We start from the raw sequence: 23,450 nt of genomic DNA on the forward strand, positions 1-23,450 counted from the left end.
GGAGTCTACAGTTAGGGAGCCCAGGTGAGGAGGGACAGGGAGATGGATGTGGCTCCCAGTGGTGTGAGATGACAGCCACCCTCACAACCAGTCCCCTCCCTGCTTTAGGGCCCAAGTGGCTGCCCTCACCGCCATCCCCCTCCCCACCCCAGGTCTGTACCCTTCTCTCCTCGGCCATCTCCTTCCTGTTGACTGACAAGCAGGTGGGCTCACCAGTGCCCAGTCCTGCTCTGTCTCCCTTGCCCTTCCCAGTTCGTTGTCAAGGTGTCTGCCAGGCCCAGGAGGGAAGGTGGGCTCTTTCCAGGCTGGTACAAAGTGAGGCTTGGCCTAAGTATGACGTGGGGACATTGGGCCCATCAGGCACTGCCAGGGAATGGCATTTCCACAAGATGGAGGAAGTACACAACCAGGGGTGATGGTGCCTGTTGGCCAGGGGAGCCACTTGTGTGGGCTCCAGCCTTGGCCTGCACTAGCAGCCACTACCTTCTGGCGACCTCACTGCTGATTGATGCACCTCTCTGTACCATGGGTGCTAACCATGTGCCTGGGCTCCTCTGGGAGTGAGAAACTGTAAGGCAAGGGCCCAGGGTGAGGCACACATCAGCCCTCAGTCTTTGCTGCTGACATGAGAGAAGGCAATAAGTTGGTAACCCACAGAGACACAGCTGTCAGGGGTCATGAGGAAGTATGGGCCCCTGCCTGAGTCACTTGGCTGCACCGTTCACACTGGCCTCCAGGCAGCTGGCTGGCGCTGTGGGGAACTTTGACATACTGGAGGGACACTACGGCAGAAATGGGGCTTTCTTTCTGGGTCTGGTGTGCTCCCTCGGGGTACAGATGGGTGCCATAGGCCAAACCTGGCCAGAAGGTCAAAGTGGATAGGCATACAGGGCCCGTGTTTTATTTTGTTTTGGAAAAATCCCCTTTAACAACAGGCAGATCACACACACGCACACCCCTGCATTTCCCTTTTGGAATCCAGTCTCTCTGGCCTCTCTGACTGGCAAGCAGAAGCTGCAATCAGCAAGGTGGGTTGTGGTGTCCTGTCGGTCAGGCCCAGGCTGCATACTGCCTGTCATTGCGTGTATCCTGCCATCCCCATTTGCCAGGAGTTCCAGCTAAATGCATCCACTGTGCTCCTTGGTGCCATGGTCACAGCTGCCTACCTTGGCCAGAGCAGGCCCCCTCATTCAGTTGTGATGAATCCTGGCTTCTTACCAGGTGTCAAGTGCAGAGTTCTAGCTTGATACCCCTGAGGGCATGACAAGATGTGTCCTGGCTGTAGGCCAGGTGATTTCTTAGTTGTTCTCTCTGCCTGGCACCCTGTTTAGTGTCCCTCCTGGATGCCCCTTGGTCCACTTTCCTGGAGTTCTGATTTTAGCAAAATGTCCAGGACACGTTTGATCTTTGCTTACTTGACACACTTCTATTTATCTCTGAAAACCCAAATTTGAATTTCAGGTGCCACCTCCCTTAACCTCCCCAAGGACAGCTTCTTTCTTGACCCATTACCTTCACTCCTTTGGCCACAAGCTGTCTGATGCCCAGCTGAGGCTCCTGTCTATCATTGGCTCTGGAAGGGGCAGCTCTCAAGTCTCGTGTGCAGGGTCATTACTCCTGGGGATATCTCAAAACCTCCGAGGTCCTGGTTCAGCAGGTGAGGGTGGGGCCCTCCAGCAGAGCTCAGAGGCAGCGAGATGTCTGGAGACCCAACCTCCCAAAGTGGAAAGAGCGTCCCTAGGTGTTACTGGTGGAATCTAGTGAGCTGCCCTGTAGCTGTACTGATGGGCAGACATTGGACCAGGAGCATGTCAGTGAGGAGGGGCTCTGCTCAGGCAGGTGCACACACAGCACCCCAGGCCCTTTCCAGGGACACCTGGTCCCTTTAAGGTAGCCTGTGACCAGAGCTCATGGGCTGGTTTTGTTCTGCCGTCCATCTCCCATGCAGTCCACATCTCTTGGGTCTCTTGTCCAGGTTGGGGGAGGCTGCTGGCCCTCACCCCTGCCAGTTGCACACATTGTTCTCCTTTACTTGTCTGTTCTCGCTGCTCTCTGGGGACACTGTCCAGGAGGGTACTGCTGTACAGGGCCTCCCTCTGGACACCTGTTTGCCCAGACTCCACGAGAGGGCGCTCGAGACCGTTGCTGGGAGCTCAATGCCTGGTCTAGAAGGGTCAGCAGAAGCGGCCTTCATGGGCTGGGATGGCCCGTAGTATCACGAGGTAGGGGTGAGGCAGCGGAGGTGAGGCTGGGATGGAGCCTGAGCAGTCATTGCCACGCTTCCTGTCATGCTCTCCCAAGGGAGAATGTGCAGGGCTGGGCATGGGGTTGAGGGCTGGTGGGCTATCTGGAAGTGGATCTGCAAGAGACCCCCTCCTTGGCCTTGCCAGCTCCCCTGGAAGTGGACTAGGCCCCAGGCCCTTGGCTGTGCCTGGCTGTCTAATGGGTGATTTGACCTGTCCAGGCTGCAGTTGGGCAGGCAGAGAAGTCACCCCTTAGAGAGGCAGTGCCCTCTCCTGGCCTGGCTAGCTCTCCCGGCCGGTGTTGCCAGGGGAGGGGCTGCGGTCCTGGGCACCCTGTAGGCTTCTGGGCTCCTCAGCTGCTGTCACAGGCTCCCTGGGCTTCCTCTTCCCTTGGGATGGCTTCTTGGAGGCTGTGGGAAGAGGACCGATGTTGGTCAGGAACATGGCAGTGTGGCCTTGTGTGAACTCCCTGGACTGGTTCTGTGGAGGTCTAGTGGCAGCCTTGGCTCAGGAGAGCCCGTTTTGGTGAAATCAACTGGCTACCCTCCTTATTCCTAATGTTAGCAACAAATGCCTGGGAGGGGGAACTATGGAAACTTGACACAAGAGTGGCCCTTCTCCCTAGACGTATGTGATGCTGGAGACAGGGCCTGACCTCTGCTGGATAGCCAGGGGCTCACAGTTAAGGTTCTCAAATCCCTGACACACCATGGTCCTTCATGGGCCACCCCCAGAAGAGGGTTCCACCTGGGCCCAAGCACCAGCCCTGTGACCCTGGGCAAGTCATCTCACTTCTCTGAGCCTCGGTTTCCCTCACACTTGTGAAACAGTGAAGATGTTACTTACTGGGCAAGTTTTTAAGACCCCAAAGCAGTGCTGACAACCCCCTTCCCACTCTCCACCCCACAAGATGGGTGCTGAGTTGTGTGGTGTCCTGCCAGGCAGAGTGGGTGCCTGGCACATGCAGGGCCTGGGTCTGTTCTCACTAACTGACAGGGAAAGAGTGCTGCCCATGGGGTCCCTGGTGCCTCCTGGTAGTCCCCTGCCAGCCATCTCCTACCCTGTCCTAGATGGGAAGACAAGGGTGGCTGGCTCTGCCAAGTATGGAGAGTGGGAGGTGACAACCTGGGACCCTGGTGGACTGCACCCCACCCAAGACAATTTCCACATGTGCACAGCAGGAAGTGCCTGGAAATGACACAGGTGCTCTGGCCTCCTCTGCTTGTAGCAAGCATAGGTTGTGTTGGCCTTCTGGGCAACAATGGCACATTGTGGTGGCCATGGCCCAGCCTGAAGAGTTGCAGTTCTGCTTGGACAAACACCAGGATTGCATGGTTATTAGCTTAGGTGTTCAAAGCCTCTGCCATTAGTGTGCAGAGCAGGAAGTGGAGGTTGTCCTACCACCCTGGGACCAGGGCTGAGGCTCCTTCCACCTGGGTAAGCAAGTGAGCATCCCCTAATTCTCCAGTGAGAACAGACACCCCACACCCCACAGGACATGCTTGTCACTGCTCCTGCCTGAAGGTGGACAGAGAGCCCTAGGGGGCTGCTTGTGTCCTTTCTTCCTGGGATGATGGTGATGACTGTCCCCAGCTCTCTGCTCCAGGTCCTTTACCCTTATCCTGTTGAAATTGTTTAGAGCTCTTGGTACTAGCCCTCTCACAGGTGAGGAAACTGAGGCCCAGGATACAGAATGAGGAGGGGCTGAGCTGGGCCCCTCCTAAGGGGCCTGTGCTGGAGAGGCCCAGGGTTTCTGTCTGTTCATTCCCCAAGTGATCAGGAGGAGAGGGGGTAGAGATGGTGGGGCTGTGGCTCCTCCTGTCCCACCTCCCATCTGCCTGCCCCTTGTGGAGGTACCTTTGCCCTCTGGGTCCGAGGCCTGTTTCCTCTTCTGCTGCAGAGTCTGCCGATGCCCCTCCCCTGGCATGCTCAGATTGGCACTTGCCTCAGAGCTTGGGCCCACCTGAGAGAAAGAGGGTACACTCAGGGTAAGGAACATCCCAACTCCAGCGTGGGCAGCATTGCCAGGGTCAACCTGAGTGAGTGGTCAGGGACCCACCTCGCTGTCTGAGGTGTCTGGCTCATCCATTTCACTGGATTCTGGCCTCTGTGCTCCAGCCTTGCTGGGCTCTGAAAGACACAGGGATGATGTCAGCTGGCTGGCGGCTGTCTGGCTAGGACAGGGGAAACTGCTCAGCAGGTGGAGACACTGAGGGGCAGGTAACCTGCCCCAGAGCTTCTACTGGTCAGAGGGAGCCTGGAATCTGAATCCAGGCCCAGCCTCCAACGCCGCTGGCTGTGTAAGGAAGGACCACGCCCGCTGCTGGGGCTGTCTGTTTGGCTTCTGCCAACCCTGATGGCCGGATCCCTCCTTTCACTGAGTGTGGTTGGAGACTGCTTGCCCCAGCTACGACTCCTTCCTGTCCGCAGGTAGAGGAACCCAGCCCTAGGCCCAGGGTGTGGTCACTTGGGCCAATGGCTGACCACTGCACCTCCCTCCCTACTGGGGCACCACTTCTGGTGGCCTCTCTTGATCCCAGGTGCTCACTTTACCTGGGAGTCCGTCAGCACCAAGCCTCTGTGGGTGAGGCACTGGCCTTGACTTTCCTCTGGCTTCACTTCCTGTCAGGCCAGGAGAGAGCAGCTGGAGGTGGTGTCCTAGGAGAGGGGGTGAGGCATCCTGGGGAAGACAAGTAAGTGGCTTGAATATTTTAGGGAGGAATTCCCCACCCCACTCTGCCTTGGATGTAGCCTGCAGGACCACATCTGGGCCTGCACCTGGAGGGTCAGCCCTGACCTTTCTAAAGTGAATGAGGCAGCTGGACTGCTCCCTGGCACTGACTGGGTGAGGTGGAGGGATGGAGGCCAGCCTGCAGTGGGGAAACATGGAGACTGAGGACCAGGATGGAGCCTATGGCAGTGCTGGCCCTTACCACAGGAAGGGAGGGTTCTTCAGGCTCTGGTTCTCTGGCTTCTTTGGTACCATTGCTGAGTGCCTGTGGGCTTTGAGTCAAGGGTCTGGATAGGGCAGGTGGCTCTCGTCCTTGGAGTGGCTCCAGGCTGGGAGTGTGGGCAACTTCAGGGCTGAGTGGCCCAAGTTGCCCAGTAGATTTGGGGGCATCCCGGGCCCGGGCCCAATCTGAGAGGTCCAGGGGTTTGTCTGGGGCATAGTCTTGGGTGGCTGTGTCCTCCTTTCTCTGGGGGCTGCCTGGACCTGTGAGCCGAGGGTGCCGCCTGCCAGGTGGGGCTGCTGTGGTCAGAATTGCTCTGGACACCTCACTATCAGGGCTCTCAGAGTCCAAGTCGACTGGTGGGGAGGGTGGCATCTCCCCCGGCATAGATGGGCCCCTCAGCCTGGCACTGCCTGCTGGTGCCCGTGCCCGCAGGTGCTGCTGGGCCAGGAGCAGGTGCAGTGCCCCTTCCAGCCTTGGGTCCTGCATGCCCGCCAGGGTGCTGGGCAGGCCCAGTAGACCTGTGGACTCCTCCCAGGCCTCTGCCTCTCCTGCCTTCATGCCCTGTGGCTGAGGGCTGCAGGGGTGTATGGCAGGAGCCAGGGAGCTGCCATGGGGACTCCGGAGGCACAGGGACAGGTGGCGGTTCAGGAGGCAGAGGCGGTCGGCCTGAAGGGAGCGCTTTAGGGACTCATAGGCCACGGCAGAGGGCCGGGAGGCCCGCAGGAAGCTGTGGGAGAGAAGTCCAATGGCTGCCACCCTTGGTCAGCAATGACCAGCTGAGTGAGCCCTGAGAGGGAGAGACAACAAGCACCCCATTTCACAGGGGAGGAAACTGAGGCCCAGGGGTGAGGTCACAAGGCCACGGGGAAGAGGGTAGTCTCCCAGCCCCTGCTCTGGGACACATAATATGTGGAGGGTGGTGGCCTGGCGTATGGCTGCTGAATCTCTCACACCCTCCTGGCAGGATGCCTACTGGCGGGAGTACCAGCTACCCGCCCCTTGCTACGACTGTCTGGTCTACCTGTCTACCTTCCACAACCCTTTTTGCTCTCCCAGACAATGAGACAGAAGCTTTGCATGGGCCCTTCCAAGCACACAGCCCCATTTCCTGCCTCCAGGCCTGACCACTTAGGCGGTGTCCATGTGGGAATTTTACACCATGTGGGATGCCCAGAAAAACCAAGCGGGAGAAAGGCAGCTCCTGGAGGGACAAGGAAGGGGACTTCCTGGAGAACTGCTCTGGCTGGCGGAAGTGGAGCCTCACCTGTCCAGGGGGAGGCTGTGCTCATACGTTGGGGTGGGCGGGCTGCTTCTGGTGGACAGTGGTGGAGGTGTTCCATTGGTGGAGCCACAGTCCACTGGGCAAGTCCGGGACCCAGGCCGGACCACGGCGACAGTTGCATGCAATTGGTTGGAGATTCTCTGGGGACTCTGTGAAAGGTGGGTGGATCAGCTTGGCTGGGGCCACCTGGCTTGTGTACCTCTTGCCTTCCCAGCCTCGCCTCCTCCTGTGTCAAATGAAGCTCAGAGTCCCTGCCTGGTACTGGGGACAGTCCTGCTCCATGGGAGGCTGGCTGGTGCACAGCAGGGGTGTGGCTGCCGGCCTCCTGCCTGAGTGGCCCACCAAAAAAGTGGTGGGGTAGAGACCCTTGCCCTCACCATGTCCGAGGCCCGCAGCTCGGGCAGGTTGGCACCCGGGGAGATTTTGGCCACTGGAGATGTCCTGAAGCCCGTCGGGACTGCTTCTGTGAGAGAAGTAGCACCATGGGTGTTGGGGAGGAGTTAGGGGTTGCTCAGTCCCGGGCAAGAGGGCTACAGGGTCCTGGGGTCACCCAGCCCTTTGGCCTCTGCCCTGCCCCACACACTTTCCCCCCATGGACCTGTGCCTGGATGATCCTCCTCGGCCTCCTCATGGACTCCTGGTGGCTTTTCAGTGACGGCCTTCCAGCTGCTGGGGGAGGGAAGTAGCAGAGGCGATGAGGGGTCTGAGGTACTCTCCCCAGCCAGGGGCACAGGTCTGTCTCTGGAGAGGAGGCAAAGGGTGGCGGGTGAGAAAAGGCAGTGCCCTAGAGACAGGAAGAAGGCCAGAGCACTCTGCCGGGGCCAGGCTGCCTCTGTGGGGATCCAGGAACCCAGGAAAGATGCAGCCCTCCACAGACTGAGAGTCCACCCCCAGTGGCTCCCATGGACGTGTGTGGGGCCTGCTGGGGGTGGGGGTCCAGTCCTGGCACCCTCTTCCACTCACTCCAGGCCCCGAAGCCGCTTCACCTCCTCCTTCAACACCTTGTTCTCCTCTTTCAGCCCGTTCATCTCGTTGGCTGCAAAGGGCAGCAATTATGGAAGCAACCAGGGAGGGGAGGGGCTGGGATGGGCAGAAGGGCTCTTACAGCACCAGGGAAGTCCCCTCCTTCTCTCGTCCCAGGGCCTGGCACACACCATGTCCCTGTCAATGCTGGCTGTGTGTGTGGCTGGTGGGGTGCTACTACAAAAGTGATGAGAGACCCCACCTGGCTCGTCCCTGGGGCTGCCTCCAGGGAAAGGGGGCTTGTCCTTCATCACCAGTGGGACAGGGAGGAGGAGGCCGAGGCTGGAGGGTGGGGATGCCTGGCCCAGAGATGGACTCAAGAGGAGACAGCAGAGCTGGCTGAGGGCTTTGTACTATGCACCTAAGAATTGGGATCTGGGGTGCCCCACAGTGGAGCCAATTGCCTTCCTTCCCCATTGCCCCCTGTAGGGCTGGCCAGGCCCGGGGTCCCTGGCCCTGTGGGAGGCAGGGGCTCACTAAGGATGCAGAGATGCTGTAGGCTCTGCAGGTGCACGCTCTCAAGTTCTAGCTGCTTCTTCTTGGCCAGCTCCTGGGTGACTGTGCAGCGGTCACATAGTCCAGCTCGTAGCCTGGGAGGTGAGATGGGGAGGGAGAGGCCACACTGAGGGGGAGTCTATGACCCTCACTGCCCCACTGCCAGGACATGCCCTGCCTTCCCAAGCTGTGTTTCGTGGACCCCCAGGCCTGTGACCACCCTGTGAGCTTAACATCCCATGTTCAATTGAGTTTGGGAAGGAATTCTCTTAAGGCTCTGAGAAGTCCTGCAGTGGACTTGGTGTCCACTGAAGGCTCCAAACTTCCTGTTTGAGGAGGTCCTTACCTGTTCTCCAGCACCCGCAAGTTCTCCTTCAGCACTTTCTGCTGCTCCCTTAGCTGGTGGTTCTTGGTGAAGAGCTCCTCCACTCTCTGTGCATCCCTGTGGGGGACAGCAGAGGTGGGGCCGCCTGGCCTGAGACCTGAGCAGCCTGTTTGAGTAAGTCCTCCTGGGGTTCCTTCCCATGGGGACCTGCTTGGGAAGTGGGATCCTGCAAGGTCGCTCCCAGACTTGAGGTGATCTTGGGACCACTGTCTTGTTCTTGTGCCATCTTAGCTATTGCATGCACACACACTGCAGTCTATGGGGAGCCTGACCTGCAGAGCATCCACGAGCAAACGAGGCTATGTCTATGTCCTCCCAATGAATGCTGTCATCAGCATAATGGTCTGATGACATGGCCCCAAGTGGAGGGCTTCCCCCTGCTCCTTTGAGGCCCATGCCCCAGGGTTCCAGTCCCAGATCCACTATGTCTCCTTGCCCAAGTGACTCCCGTCCCACCCCCGTGCCAAGCCTCAGTTTCTCTTCCGCATCTGGGATGATGGCAAGGTTGGTATCCTGGGGCTTCCAGAGGGGTCGGGGTAGACACAGCCGGTAGGAGTGGCTGGCTTTGCTGTCTGTTCTTCCCTGGCCTGACCAGGCTGACTTACCGGCACCGCTCTGAGTTCAGCTCCAGAAGCTTGTTCTGCAGGCCTGGCGGAGCAAGCAGAGGGACATGGGTTAGACCCAGTCCTGTGGCCACCCCCGCAGCTTTCCCACAGTGGAGTCTGGGCAGACAGGAGGTGGTGGTACCTCCTGCCCTGGCAGTCACACTGGTCCTCTTCATACCCCTGCCCACATGCCTGACTCCTAGGGGCAGCCCCAGCAGTGGGCTCCCCTTTGTGTCCACTGCCAGAATGCTCAGGCTGAGACTTCACCCAGTCTCTGTGGTTACCTGAGGCAGTGGTCTTGGCCCAGCCTCTCCCCTATTCCTGGGTCTTTGGCTTTGATATCTGTCTGGAGGTGGGTAGGGACTGTGCTGGAAATGACTGGCCACCTGGCAGGACAGAGAAGCTATGAAGGGCTGTTTGGGGTGGGGGGATGTTGATGAATTGAGGGAAACCCTGAATAAACCTTCTCCCTTTCTTTGGCCTACAGATGTCTGATGGGGAACTGGAAAGGGGTGGAGACTTGGGCAACCGTCTTCCCCCTTGTGCCATAACCTTTGGGTCAAGTTCTCTTTGGTCTCATGCTTGTTGCCTCCTCCGTCCCTTTCAACTTAAGCCAAAGCTTAATCATTGGAGTTCTGCAACTATAATCAGTCAAGGTGACGGCCACCTGTTCGTCCATCTCAGCAAACCAGTAAAGGCCATCTCCTCTGTTGGAGGAGCAGCCTGATCTCCCGTCTCGGGCTGCTAAGCCTCACCTGTATTCCCTGCAGCACACCTGGCTCCCTCTCACTTCTATTCCTTCTGTGCCCAAAGACTCCAAGTCTCAGGTAACACTAGTGTGAAATCAACAGACTCCATAAGACTCCTTCCCATCACATTTTTGTGATTTAGCATAGGCTAGTGGGGGCTTAGAGGTCTGGGCTCTGGACCCCGCCCCAGTGCCTAGGAAGTAGCAGCCCCCCTAGGCAGATGGAAGGTCTCTGGGAGGGGCTGGCCTGGAACTACAGTGCGTGTATGTGTGCGTGTGTGAGTGTGTGTGGAGTTGGACAGGAGTGTGAGCCTGGGGCATGTCCTAGAGGGAAGAGAAGAATGTCATCTTTGTGCCTGGAATGCTCTGGATGGGCTTGGGAGCCACAAGGTCCATCCCTAGAGGCAGATGGCCTCTCTTCTGGGAGGCACGGAGGCACCCTGTGTGAGGGGCCCTCAGGCCAGAGCTTCTGAGGCTCTTAGCTACGGTCGATGTTTTGTTTCTGCCAGTGTGACCAACCATCTGGCCGAACACAGCATGGACACACTTGGTGGGGGCTGGGCACAGCAGGTGGCCATGAGGTGTTGGCACCTCAAAGGTGTCCCTTCCCCTGAAGATGCCCTGCAGGAGGGCAGCACTGGCAGTTAAGTCTGGGCCCAGGCTGGGCTTCTTTGCCACTTCCTAGCTTGAGTCCTGGGGTCAGGACTCCCCTTCTTGGTTAGAAGGATGGGATCCCCAGATTGCTGAGAGTTGAGATGACATGTGGGAGCTCCCAGTCTGCCTGGGGCCCTCAGGACCATTTTCCCAGGTGGGGGCTGTGAGGCCCCTCTGCCTGGTCACTCACCCAGAACCTCCTTGTCATGAACGTCCTTCAGCCTGTTCAGTGACTCCAGGAAGCTCTCCATGGCTCCCCACACCCTGATTGCTCAGTCCCTGGTGTGTGGGGATGGTGGTGGCCTCTAATGCCCCTCTGTCTTCAGCCTGCAGAGGAGGAAGCGGGGCAGAGATCAGCTTAAAAAGGGCCCGTGGGCTGCAGAGTCTAGTCATGGACTGTAGGTGAGCTCTGAGGGTCTGTGTAGAGGTGAAACCCACTCAGTGCTAAGGGCTGTCCTGGGAAAGGCTGGACTAAAGGACCCGCACCCTTCTGGCAGGTGCAGAGTGTGAAAGTAGAGGTCAGCAGGCTGATCACCCTGGGGAAGGGTCAGGGGGGTGAAGAGGCACCTGGGAGTGAGTGTGACCTCTCTGAGCTCTCTTGTCCTCCTAGAGGTGTCCAGCCCACCATGTCAGCTCTACCTGGAGTGGAGTGGAGTGGACAGCACCTGCCCAGAAGGCGGGAGAGCTGGAAGTCACACCTCAGGGAGCAAGTTTGGCCCTGCTCAGTCCCTTAGGGCTCCCAGGAGCCTCCTCACTAAGCCTGCTCTGATGAGAGCACCTCTCTGCCTTCTCCCCAGTACCCTAGCCAGAGAGGGCAGGGTGGCCTCGATCCCTTCACACATGCACTGAACACATAGACTCACACACACAGATGCTCAAGCACAAAGACAGCCTGTACACACAGACATACGACACACAGCAGCTACAATGCTGAGAGACTTGGGCCTCCCAGCGAGGGTGGGCTCCTCTTCAGAGGGTCTACTGGCTAGTGGCTCCCTTGCCACTGCCTGCCTCTAATACTCACAGGTCCCAGGAGGACTTGGGCAGGCAGTAGACCCTCTGTGACTCCACAGCCTGAGGCCAGAATTAAGGGGATGTGGAACCCTTGCAGGCTGGACCTGGGGAGCCTGAGGTCTCAGCACAGATAGGAGGAGATAGTCTCTGTGCCCTGAAGACACGGGAACATACTCAAAGTAGCACTCTGCAAAACAGTCCCAAACTGGAACCCCCAACACCTGTGTTCCTCTTGCCACAGGAAGAACAGCATCACCAAATGTGTGAACAGTGTGACACCAAATGATGTAGGGGGTGAGCTTCTGACCTTGTTTGCAGACCTGGGTTCTGGACTCCTCCAAAAGTGGGAGTGGCAGCTGTGTGGCTCTGGGTCTGTGGGTGAAGGCTCTGGGATGAAGAATTGGGAGGGCCAAGACTGGACCTTGCCCTGATGGGGGTTGTCTTTGTTGGTTAAGGGACAATACAGAATTCCGGAGGCTGAGGGAGACCAGGGCTCAGGCTAGGTCACATGACCACTATTAATGACAATTCTGGTTCCCATTTCCTGAGCTTGATACATGCTGTCAATTTCACCATAGTCATTTAACCTTGATTACATCTCAAGGGGTCTCTCTCAAGATGGGGAAAATGAGGCACAAAGAAGTCTTGTTTCCACATTGCTCATACAGTGAGAAGTGGATGCTGGACTTGAACTCTGCCGTGCTGGGACCTGGCATGTTTCCCGGTGGCTCTGTGTGCCCTGCTGTGCTAGCCTTACCTTGCCAAGGGGCCCAGGAGGTGAAATGGCTTTCTGAGGCCTCCATGGTTCAGACCACTGACAGGCTGGGCCAAGAAGAGCTGGGAAAGGGCTGAGCAGCAGCACCTGAAATTCCACCTGGACTTGCCCAACAGGTGGCTTTGCCCTGGCCCCCAGCACCTCCTGCGTGGGCTGGGATGACGCCCATAAAGGAGCCTCCCAAGGGAGTCCATGGTGCCCATGGGCCTGGGAGAGCCTGGGAGGTCCTGAGTCCACGTGTGGTGGGATCACTCCCAGTGAAACTGTGCTGCAGAGGCCAGCTTGGCAGGCTGAGGTTCCCTCCACTGAGCCTGTCCTTTCCCACCCAAGGGTTCCTATCTGCACCTCAACCCCACAGAGGCTGCGTGGCTTTGCTTCTCCAGGTCCCAAAGGACAATAGGAAACACTTTCCTATGTGCTGGGTGTGGCAGATCGACAGGGCTTACAGTGGTGGACTCAGATCCGGATAGGAGCAACTTGCAGGGACCCCATCTTGTCCCAGGGCCACAATGGGACTGGGCAAAACCATCTAGCTTATGGTGACATTGCCATAATGTGACTTTCCTGGTAAGCAGGTGGCAAAGATACACTTATCAGAGAAAAAGTGGTAGTCTCTTGGGCTCCTGCCTCCTTTAAGACACCCTCAACCTTCCTGTAGTATTGGGGGTCTAGGGCAAGGGTGGAAGATGGAGGGAGGTGGGCCTTACCAGGTGGGCAAAGTCTGCAAGCCTTAGTGCTTTGGGATGAAGTGGGTGGCTGTGGGCGAAATGAACCCAATTGTAAACACATACAGGCCCACACCCAGCAGTCTTGTGCCAGGGGTCAGAGGACTGCTCTCCCCAGTAGGCCTAGTCTGGGTTTTGGGCTTGCCAATGGTGGCTGGGGGCACTGGGAATGCAGGAAACTCCACAGATGAGAGTGGGGTCTCTCCAGATTTCAAGACCTGGGGGAAGCTGCAGGGGGCTGAGCACAGGAGTGTGCAGGGCTGCCTTGGGGCTGTGCAGGTGGATGGGGGTGGGCAGACACCTGAGCTCTGTGTCCTAGGGTCTCTGACAGGCCCAGGGGCACCCCTTAACTCTGGACTTCCAGGCCGGAAGGTCTCTGTTTGGACTGGAACCCAGGAAAGAGTAGGGAGAAGGACAGGACAGATCACTGCAGCGTAGGCAGTGGGGGACAGGTACAAAGTGGGTGACAACGGACGTCTTGGCAGACCTACCAGCTACTCACCAGGCCTTGCTCTCTGCCCCTCTTTGTGAAAGAGGACACAGGGTTCCCAAGGTGAGGTTTTGCCCAAAGTCAAAATTAGTGAGAGATGGAACTGGGACTTGGCTGAGCCAGGTGTACCTGTACCAGCACCTATGCCTACAGGTGAGTACTGCTGAAAACCAGCACCAGTGTGCTCATTTTACTGAACAGAGCACTTCCCATACCTATACCCCTTCCCCAGAGAGACCTAGGTTAGCCCTCCATCTTGAACTGAAGACTAATGGGACCACCTTCCACCTCGTGTCCTCTGCAGGAGGGCACATTCTGCAGGTCCTGCCTGCCTCCCAGAGGTCCCACTCGATCCTCAAGCCCCCATCTGCCCCTCACCTCCCCCTACAGCTGGCTGGGGCACCAGCCTGGGCAGAGGGTGTGCCCTCTTGTCTTTCGTTATCCTCTGTGTGGCCTTGGGCAAGTTGCTGTACCTTTCCTCATTTAGGGGAAATGATACACCCTGCCCCTATCAGGTTACTGCTTGGCCTCCACCGTTATCACTCAGCTCCCACCGTTACTGTCTGTTCCAGGTAAGGCAGGTAGCTGGTGCACAGTGCATAGCAGAGGGGACCCTGAACCTTTTGGTGCCTCCCTCACACACAGCCCCCAGGTGGCTAGTACTGCCACTACAGGAGCCTTCCTCTTGTGACAAACCCAAGTCCCATGGCCAGAAAGACCTATAGGAGGACAAGTCCATCCTCAAGTTCAGGGCAGAGGCTTGGGATTCTTCTGGGAGCAACAGGAATGCAACAGGAATGACCGTTGCTCACTGGGGACTGGGGACTCACTTCAAGTCCCTTGCGTCTTGGTGGGTGGACACAGAGAAGGTACCATCTGCACTCTGTACAGCCCTCCACAGGATGGGCGCCCTCTGGCCCAGTGGCAAAGCCCACAATGGTGCCCATCTGTGTCCAGTCTCTGGGGCAGGGCCAGTCCTGAGTCCTGCCCTCTGGGAAAGTGGGACCCTGAGCTCTTCATGCTGGTTGGGGACATTGCCGCCTCCTGCCCCTTCCTGGGTGGTGAATTAGGAGCTGCCTGGCACTGGGGTCCCAGTGACGTCTGCTCAGGCTGGCTGTCGCTCACCCCCTCTAGCAGGGCTTCCAGAAGAGGAAAGCTGAGGAACCCTGATTCTGTTCCTTCTCTAAGGATGGGGGGGCATTGGTCTGTCTGTCTGACTGCCCACCTCCCCACAGAACAGCAGTAATGACAACAGCAGTACTGCCACTGCCCATGGGCCTACCCTGTCCCCCACATTGCACCAGGTTTTTTTTTTTTTTTCTGGCTCACAGATGTTAAACCCTTCATTTGTTTTGCTGAGATGGTTGAGCTGCAAACCATTGCCTGGCCTGTGGTCTGTCCCTTACCAGGTGCCAACTGGTCCCCCATTCCCCATCTGCTTTCTGCCCAGGACCATCCAGGTCCAAGCACACCATTGGAGCCCATTAAATGTCTACGGCACAAGTGTTTGTGGAACACTTACTGTATGCCCAGCTCAGCACATAGGTGCAATCGAGACCCACTTGGCTTTGAGGAAGCGCTGACTGTCCTGTTCTACAGATTCGGACACTGAGGATTGGAGCAGATAAGAGGCAAACAGGAGGCAGGATTCAAACCAGTGTCTAGCTGGCTCCAGCATTTCCTTCTACCCTCTGTGTGGGGGACTTCTGTAGTGATGAGCAAATCCTCTTCCATAATGAATTCTGTCAAGTCACTTGTCTGGCTGTGCCTGTTTCCCCATCCATAAAGCAAGTGAGTCCTGAATGGGGTTGTGGGAGTCTGGAGGGACCCTGGGCTACTTGAGGATGTCAGGGCTCCTGGCATGTGGTGGGCACCCTAATGCCTGATGCAGCGATCTGTGGCTGGGGCCAGGCAGAAGTGGAGCACTTCTAGCTCCCATGTGCCAGGACCACACAGTCACTTCATGGTCACTAGTGTAGTGGCTATAACATGTCTCTTTTATAGATGAGGAATGTCACCCGACCGCAGTCTTCAGCTCACAAGGCATGTAGGCTAGACACAAAGAGGCTCTCCTAGTAACCACCTGGGCCAGTTCAGAGTGGTGGGCCATATCTAGAGGGTGTCCCTGTCAAGATGGCCCTGACATCCTCCCAACACACACATTCTCACTCAGAGAAACCCATGTTTGTGCACATGCCAAAAACAAACACCCGTGCACAGCCTCATCCAGCCCTTCCTGGCCGTGCACACAGCCCTGCTTGGTCTAGGGATGGCTGCATACACACGCACAGTGGCCACACTTGCATATCCCATGCCACAGCAGAGGCACCTAGTGTGCCTGTGCACACACGCACAGAGAACAAGACTGCTTTGCAGCTCAGGTAACAGCGGGCCCTGCAACCTGACTCCTCCAGGATGGGCCGGCCCTCAGACTTTGCTGCCTCCCAGGCCTGGGGGCAGGGGCTGAACAGACCAGGGTTACCACTGCCTTCCACACCAACCAAATGTCCCCCTGCCAGGTGTTGAGTTGTGGGTAGCACCCACTGGTTTCCCCTCCCTTGGTCCCATGGCTGCTTCAGCTCCTACCAGGAGCTGGGCGGTGGGAAGTCCAGGATGGAGTGCATGGTCACCAGCACATTCTTGTGCCCTGGAGCCCTCAGCAGACCATGGAAACTTCCTGGGGCCACGTTGCCAGGCCAGGCCTTGCCTCTCTGCACCCAGGGCCCTGCCCACTGAGACCTCTTCCTCCTTGCTTGGCCCCTGGGACCAGGGACCAAGAGCAGGTGGCTGTGAGTCCCTCATACCACCCAGTGGGTGAGAGCTGGCCAGTCCATCCCTGCCTCCCACCTCCCATCTCTTGCCTCCAGTCTCTCTTGCCAGAGTAGTAGCTGGACTTCCAGCCCCTGGGATGACCACCCTCAGCCTCCCTAGCCCACTTGCTCCTCCAATAGCCCTGCCTGGTGTCTCTGGGTACTCACATGGCCCTCGACCTCCGGGGACCTCTGTTCCAAGTGCTCCCCACCAGGGAGAGATAGGAGTGAGCAGTGTGTGAACTTGTAAGGCAATAAGACAGAATTTTGGCCAAACCCGCTTGACAGGTTTCCGATTCTCCCAGCCAGGAGCAGAAAGGAGGCAGGGACTGCCCAAAGCCACCAGACAGGTTCGGCCATCTCCGAGAAAGTGGCAGAACGGGCCTGGCCTGAGCTGCATAGAGGTGAATTGTTTCCCCACAATCCCGGGCTGCGCTTCAGCCAGGCCAACGACAGCTGCCAGAGCATCAGGAGGGGGGGCTGGACGGAAGGGCCGCCCAGGAGGGCAGCAAGGGTGTGTGGGGGGGCACATGGGGTAGGAGGGAGAGGACTAGGTGATTTTGTCACTCAGGACAGAGGTGGGGCAGACTCTCTGGACAGAGCTGTCCCTTCTGATATCCAAATCCCAGTTTACCCTAGGCTGACCTTGGGCAGGTGAAGTTCTCCTCAGTTTCCTTGTCTGTGACTTGGGGATAAAAATCTCAGGACTTGTTCTTCTAGAGTTCAGTGTACAGAAATCCAGAGATTATTGGAAGAGATCTAACAGGATTGGGGGCACTGCCCCTGGGTGAGCTGAATTCTGCTGTGGTGGAAGTGGGCAGGGGCTGGGCCTGGGGTCTGCCATGCTGCCCAGGGTCTTTGGATGATGCAAGTGGGTGGGCATCTCCTGGTCCAAGCCAAGTGGAGCCAAGGTGACAAGAGGGGCAGGGAGCTGGTCTGGCCCTGGGCAGTGGGGACCAGGGGGTTGAAGGAGGCAGCCACTGTGTTGTTTTGTGTTTGTTCTTTGGACAGTGACGTCATGGTTGTACTCATGCAAAAAAGAGCTGAGGGCTTTGGCCACCATTGCTCTCCCTCCCGCCTTCCCCTAGCTCCTGGCAGTCCTGTCACATGCCCCCTCCTTAGCTTGCCCTGGCTGTGCACAGAAGCAGGGGCTCCTGAGCTATAGGGTCACAGATGGGAGGCACACAAGTGGACTTCAGGAGCCCTCAGGGCTCAGAAGAGGAGAGCAGGCAGCCAGCAGGTGAGGTCAGAGGACAGAGGATATGGACTTCCTGCTCCTAGCCGGTCCTGGGCTTAGTTGAGAACTGCACCATCTGTGGCCCTGTGATGGCTCCCTTGGATGGGATATGAGAAGGGATAATTTCCAGGCCAGGGAGCTTTGGGGATGCCTTCCCACCCCTCTGGCTGGGCCCTTTAGGGGAAGTGTTTGCCCTGCCCTGCAGTGTGTTTGTCTGGGTACTGCAGAAGGGAGTGTGTGGGGCCAGTGTGGACAGTCTGAGGTGTGGGGACAGAGAGCATGTGAGCATTAGTGTGCATGTGTGTCTGGGTGTGTGCTATGCTTGCTTTTTATGGTGGTCTGAGTGTGTCACCCCTAAATTTATGTGTTGATATCTAACACCAAGGCTATGGTACTGGGGGTGCTGTGGGAGGTGATTAGGTCACCAGAGTGGAACTTCAGGAATGGGATCGGTGCTCTTATAAAAGGGGCCAGAGAGTTCCTGGCTCTTTTGGCCTGCTGAGGATGCAGTGAGAAGGTCATCTATGAACCAGGAAACTGGCCAGGTCCTCACCAGGCCCTGTATCTCCCCTTGGACCTCTGCTTTTATCAGCCCCCAGCCCCTGGTGTTTAGTTGCAGCAGCCTGAGGACTAAGCCTGAGGACACAAGGCTGCCTCTGGAGCCTTGTGTGTGCGTTTGAGTGTGGGCAGCTGTTGCCCTTAGCTGGTGTGTTCCTTTGCTTGTCTGCACGTGTGCCCTTGTGTGCATGGCTGGGTATCCGATGGGGGTGGAGGGGAGCACGGACACGTGAGGTGTGTGTACATGTCTGGGGGTCCCCACAGGGAGGCAGAGGCTCATGCTGTCCAACAGTGCTGATCCCCACTCTCCCCAGGTCAGCCTTAAGTCTGGGCTGGGACTAGGAAGTTGTACTCTGGCACTCCCCCATCCCCCAACTGCCATCCAGGGTTGAATTCTAACTCTGTCCCTTGACAACTGGGCCACACTAGGCCAGTTACCCAACATCTCTGAGCCAGGGTTTGATGTGCACAGTTTGCAGCTCGCTTCTTAGGCTGCTCAGCAGAGCCCTGAGATTGCAGGTGTTGTCCTGGCCAGGGTCTATGGCAGGGCAGGGGTGTTCAGCAGTCAGATGCTTTCTGCACGGGGCAGGCCTGGATGAACAACAGCTGTGAGTTCCTCAAAGGTAAACACCCACCTGCTCCTCAGCCTGGCAGCCCCCTGGATGTCCTCAGCAGCTGTATTCATAACTGCCCCAACTGAACAGGTCAGTGGATAAACAGAAAAGCCCAGCTCAGAGACGGAAACAAACCCCATGGCTGCTCCAGCCCCCACCAGCAAGCAGAGGACACTGCTCAGCGGGAGCTTCAGCCCTGCAGGCCTGAGGCCTGAGGCCAGCTAGGGTTGCTTGGGGTTTGGGTGAGGCATGTTCAAAGGGGCAGAGACAGCTCTCTGTCTGTTTCATGGTGAGATTGTGCAGAAGGAGTGGGGACACTCATTTGTGTATACTCATCTCTGCTTTGTGTTTATACAAATTGCACTTCAAGAAGATTTTTTTTTTTTGAGATGGAGTCCTGCTGTGATGCCTAGGCTGGTCTCAAACTCCTGGAGTCAAGTGGTCCTACCTCAGCCTCTTGAGTAGCTGGCAGGCAGCACGATCAAGCCCAGCAAAGAAGTAGGACTTTTAAAAAATAGCAAAATTGCTGGGCACCGGTGGCTCACGCCTGTAATCCTAGGTACTTGGGAGGCTGGTTCGAGGCCAGGCTGGGCAAGTAGTGCTAGAGACTCCATCTCCAAAATAGTCAGAGCAAAATGGGCAGGAGGTGTGGCTGAAGCGGTAGAGCGCTTGCTTTGCGAGCTCAAAGCCCTGAGTTCAAACCCCAACCAAAAATAAATAAATAAATAAAAACTTAAAGTAGTTTTAGGGTCAGAGAAAAATTGACAGGAAAGTGCAGTGTCTCTCCCCAAGCACAGTCTCCCTACAGACATCCTGGCCTACAGTGACACATGTCACAATTGAGCCACGATCCATTGTTAGTAACTTACTCTTTTGGAATGGGATCATGGGATCATGGCAAGAACAAGTTTTGTAAAAGTAAAGTTGATTTAAAAGTTGAAATGCTCTTTATGCTTGGGAGGGGGGCATGACCATCTGTGGCCTGCAGCTTCTGCCCCATGGCTTCTACCCCTCATCCCTGCCAGAGCTGCCGGACGCGGGTGGCTCAGGTGTCCTGGCTGTTATACATGCCGCACTCCTTGAAGCAGGACACCCATGCATACCTCTATGTGTATACACCATGCACACAAACCCTCACCCCTGTGCATACACACCCTCTTACCCCAGCCAGTGGGGGGTGGTGTGCCCTGAATCACTGCTGGGGCAGATGTATCAGGCCCGAAATCTGGGGTTGAGGGGACCTGTCCTGCCCAGTTCAGACCTTTGTCCTGATTAAGCTCCTCCCAGGCCTCAGCAATGCCCCTGTAGCCAGAAGGGGGCTGATAGCCACCCTCAGCTGGGCTCTGGTCCCCTGGGAACTGCACAGCCCTGACCCTGTAGGGGTTGGGCTTCCACTCAACCCACCCTCGGGCTCTCCAACATCCTGCTCTGGCCCTGGAACTGCCAGGAAGGTTTTTTGAGGGATGGTAAGAAGGGACTCAGGAGAGGCCAAGTGGCCCCTGTCCCACCCAGGATTAGGACAGAGGGACGGCCCCTTTTCAGGGCCTCCTGTGTGTGAGGCCCACCCCTGCTGCTTCCCTCCTCCCTACCCATTCCTCCTCCCACTCTCCTTCCTTCACTTACAGTTGGCACCAGACCCTAGGGATATTACATGAAATGGGTCCTCCAAGGGCCCCTGTGCCCCAATGTCTATGTAACAGGGAGCAGGTCAGCAGAGCCCAGAGCTGTAAGTGGGGGAAAGACTCAGAGGTGGCCCCATGGCCTTCCTGGAAGACTAACAGGTGGGCTGTGCCTCCTCTAGGAAGGGGCCGTGGGCCTGCAGGAACCAGGCTTGCATGCACGAGGGATCCCTGAGCGTGTGGGTGGAAAGGCCTCCACTCTGGAGCTGAGTGAGGTTGTGGCCTGTCTCCTTCTGCAGCCTCTCCAGGTCTTGGAGTTCAGCTTGAAGCTGTAGGTGTGGACACCGAGGCAGACAGACAACAGGCCCCACTGCCTTGCGGGTGCATCCGTGAACCACTCTTCTCTCCTGATGAGACTGCAGTCTTAGGAGCTCACCATTGTGGTCACTTGCGTCTGGGGCCTGTGCTGTGTGCAGACCGGGGGATACAGGATGAGTGTACTCTCTTATATTGGACCAGGCATTTGGGGTGCTGAGTGCCTGCCTCACGCAGACCGTCTCTGGGAGCCTATAAACAAGGGGCAGGCCAGCCTGAACACAGGAGCTGCTGGGAGTACTTGGGACAAAGAAGGTAGATATTTGATCTTTGGTAGTTTGAGGCCTTCGCTGTGGTTCAGGGCAGGTGGCATTTGATCTAAATGCAGCAGGGACAGGTGAGGCTGTGCAAAGGGTTGGGGGAGGACAGGGAGAGGGTGTGGGCTCTAAGGCTGGAGTGCGCATGGGGGAACATGCTGATCTGACAAGGGGAGAGTGGGGGCAGGGAGGTGAGGGAGGGGTAGTGTGGACCCTTCTCATGCACAGCCACCTCTCCTCTGCTCTTCTGGGCTGGATGTTGTAAATCTGGGTCCTGCGCTCAGCTGCCTTTAACTCACTGTGTGACTGGTATGGGCCTCAGTTTCCCCAATTATCTGACTAGCTGTTACCAAGGACTTGTTTGCTGGCTCTGCTCGGGAAGGCTGGGTCAACTTGACCAGTGTTAAAGTCCAGGGATGGGCCTGCATACTGCCTACCCACCTAGCAGAGCTGTGCAGCCCCCACCCCATGTGCCATGATGGAGGGGGCAATTCAGAGAGGCACAGATGACCAGGGGCTGGAGGCCTGTGCATGTCTATCACCATTGTTCACTTCCTGTCTCTGTGGATTTCCTGTGGCAGGGCTTCCTGGGGCAGATGTGATACCCTTGGGCCAGTGGCTTCCTTTGATGAATATCAGGCAACTGTCATCGAACCTCCTGGTGATTGTGTTCAGAATTGTGGGTGGAGTTGTTGGGGGCTTCTGTCCTTCACTTGGTCATTTGTACCTCTGTCCATTTGCTCATGAGACCCTTTCCCCCCCACTCCCAAACCATTTCTTGATCAACCCAGGTTCTGGATGCCAGACTTTGTGGATGTGGCCTGCGTATTTGTGGCCTGTTCAGGAGACTTTTGGCTGCTGGAATCAGCACCATGAGCCTTGGTTTACTCCTCTGAAGCCCTCCTTTGCAGGGCTGACATGAAGACTAAATAAGGTCGTATCTTGGCATTCGAGCACCTGTTCATCCGCTCAGCAAGACTGCTGGGCAGAGTGACGAGCACCAAGCACCGTCGTTCAGGCTCAAGGAGAAAACACAAGCTCTCAGTGCACACCCAGTAAACTCAGGCAGGTCTGTGTCTGGAGTGGGTCTCAGAGGTTCAGAGAGTGGGGGTGGACCCAGGACCTAGGGTGCCTCTAAGCCAGGTGGCCACTCTGATCACTTAGGGGCTGGGGCTATACATCCAGCAGCCCAGCTAGCTGGGGTGGGAGACCCTGAGGGCTCCCTATGGCCCCCAGCCCTGCTTCCTGGACCAGCTGGGGGCAAAATGCCTGGCCCTGGGGTGAGGCTGGCCAGGGCTTTTATCCCTGAGTAGGCAGGGCGGGGAGATAAGGCTTCAAAGGCAGCGGCTTGTGAACGCACCTTTAAAAGCTGCACACCCACTGATGTTTGTGTTACTGGACTAATAGATAAGGGGTGTGTTGGGCCAGCACCCGGCCAGGCCAGCCTTGCAGCCCTGGCCCCCAGATAAATGTGTCACCTATTAATATGGCCCTGTGGGGGCGGGGGGCTGCCTTCTGTGATGTCTGTCCCCCCAGTTGCTCTGCAGAGAGGCTTCTGTTGGCCCTGTGGGGGGAGGAGCATCCTTGTGGGGTTGTGCCAACTGGGGGACAGCTGGGAGGGCACAGGTACCCCCATGCCCCCTCCGTATAGCTTTGATACTAAGCACCCTATTTCTAAAATTACTTTTTGATAGCACAAGAATTGCCAGGAAGACCCACCTCAGAAGGCACTGGAACATGCGGAATGAGGCCAAAGTCTCCTTTTATTGTCACTGTTGTCCCCTCCCAGGGTAACCTGTGTTTGGGACCAGCAGGTTTCCTGCCAGGTAACTAGTTACCCTGCATTTTAGCCATCCTAGAGCGAACAATCCAGTCGTGCTTCCCATGGTCACAAGAATGCGCAACCATCACGGCTGTCTGATTCCACAGCATTCTCTTCACCCAGAGAAAGCCCTGGATCTATCACTGTCCACTCCTGTCTGTGGATTCGCCTGTCCTGGCCATTTCATGTAAATGGCGTCATACAGCCTGTGGCCTTGTGCGAGGGCTTCTTTCCCTGAGCACGAGGCTCCCGGCGTTGCTCTCCATTGCATGCAAGTCAGCAGTTCACTCCCTGTGACGTGCGTGCTGCACGTTATTTGTACTCATTTGCCAGTTGGTGGACGTGTATGTTGTTTTCCCCTGCACTCTTGTGAACAGTGCTGCTGTGAACATGGTGAGGTTGGGGGGAGGGCTTTGCTTGAGGTAGGGTCTTTCTGTGTAGCCCGAGCTGGCCTTGAGCCCCAGATTCAGGCTTCAGGATTTTAAAAACTCTTCAGGTGACTTAATTGTGCAGTAAGAACCACTAGGAAGCTGGGTGCTGGTGGCTCACGCCTGTAACCCTAGCTACTCAGGAGGCAGAGATGAGGATTGCAGTTCGAAGCCAGCCTGGGCAAATCGTTTGCGAGACCCTATCTCAAAAAAACCCTTCACAAAAAAAGGGCTGGTAGAGTGGCTTAAGGTGTTGGCCCTAAGTTCAAGCCCCAGTACCACCAAAAAATCCCCCCCAAAACACTAGGAGCATTGTTCTGGAACATCACTGCTATTT

The 23,450-nt window shown here is 57.0% G+C and overlaps 1 protein-coding gene across 1 annotated transcript; it reads right to left on the reverse strand.

Moving 5' to 3' along the window:
* Positions 1–792: 792 nt before the first annotated feature.
* Rbbp8nl (RBBP8 N-terminal like) lies at positions 793–16,474 on the reverse strand. The gene is made up of 14 exons (XM_074075084.1): positions 16,372–16,474; positions 10,580–10,716; positions 8,988–9,030; positions 8,344–8,439; positions 7,980–8,092; positions 7,443–7,515; positions 7,078–7,220; positions 6,857–6,942; positions 6,462–6,628; positions 5,177–5,924; positions 4,797–4,923; positions 4,303–4,373; positions 4,101–4,206; positions 793–2,653 (listed from the first exon to the last, which is right to left on the reverse strand). The coding sequence occupies exons 2-14, from the start codon at positions 10,638–10,640 to the stop codon at positions 2,526–2,528; spliced, it is 1,962 nt and encodes a 653-aa protein (XP_073931185.1). The 5' UTR covers positions 10,641–10,716; positions 16,372–16,474; the 3' UTR covers positions 793–2,525.
* Between the last annotated feature and the right edge of the window lie 6,976 nt (positions 16,475–23,450).

The sequence above is a fragment of the Castor canadensis genome, chromosome 5 (assembly GCF_047511655.1).
Source record: "Castor canadensis chromosome 5, mCasCan1.hap1v2, whole genome shotgun sequence".
NCBI lineage: Eukaryota > Metazoa > Chordata > Mammalia > Rodentia > Castoridae > Castor > Castor canadensis.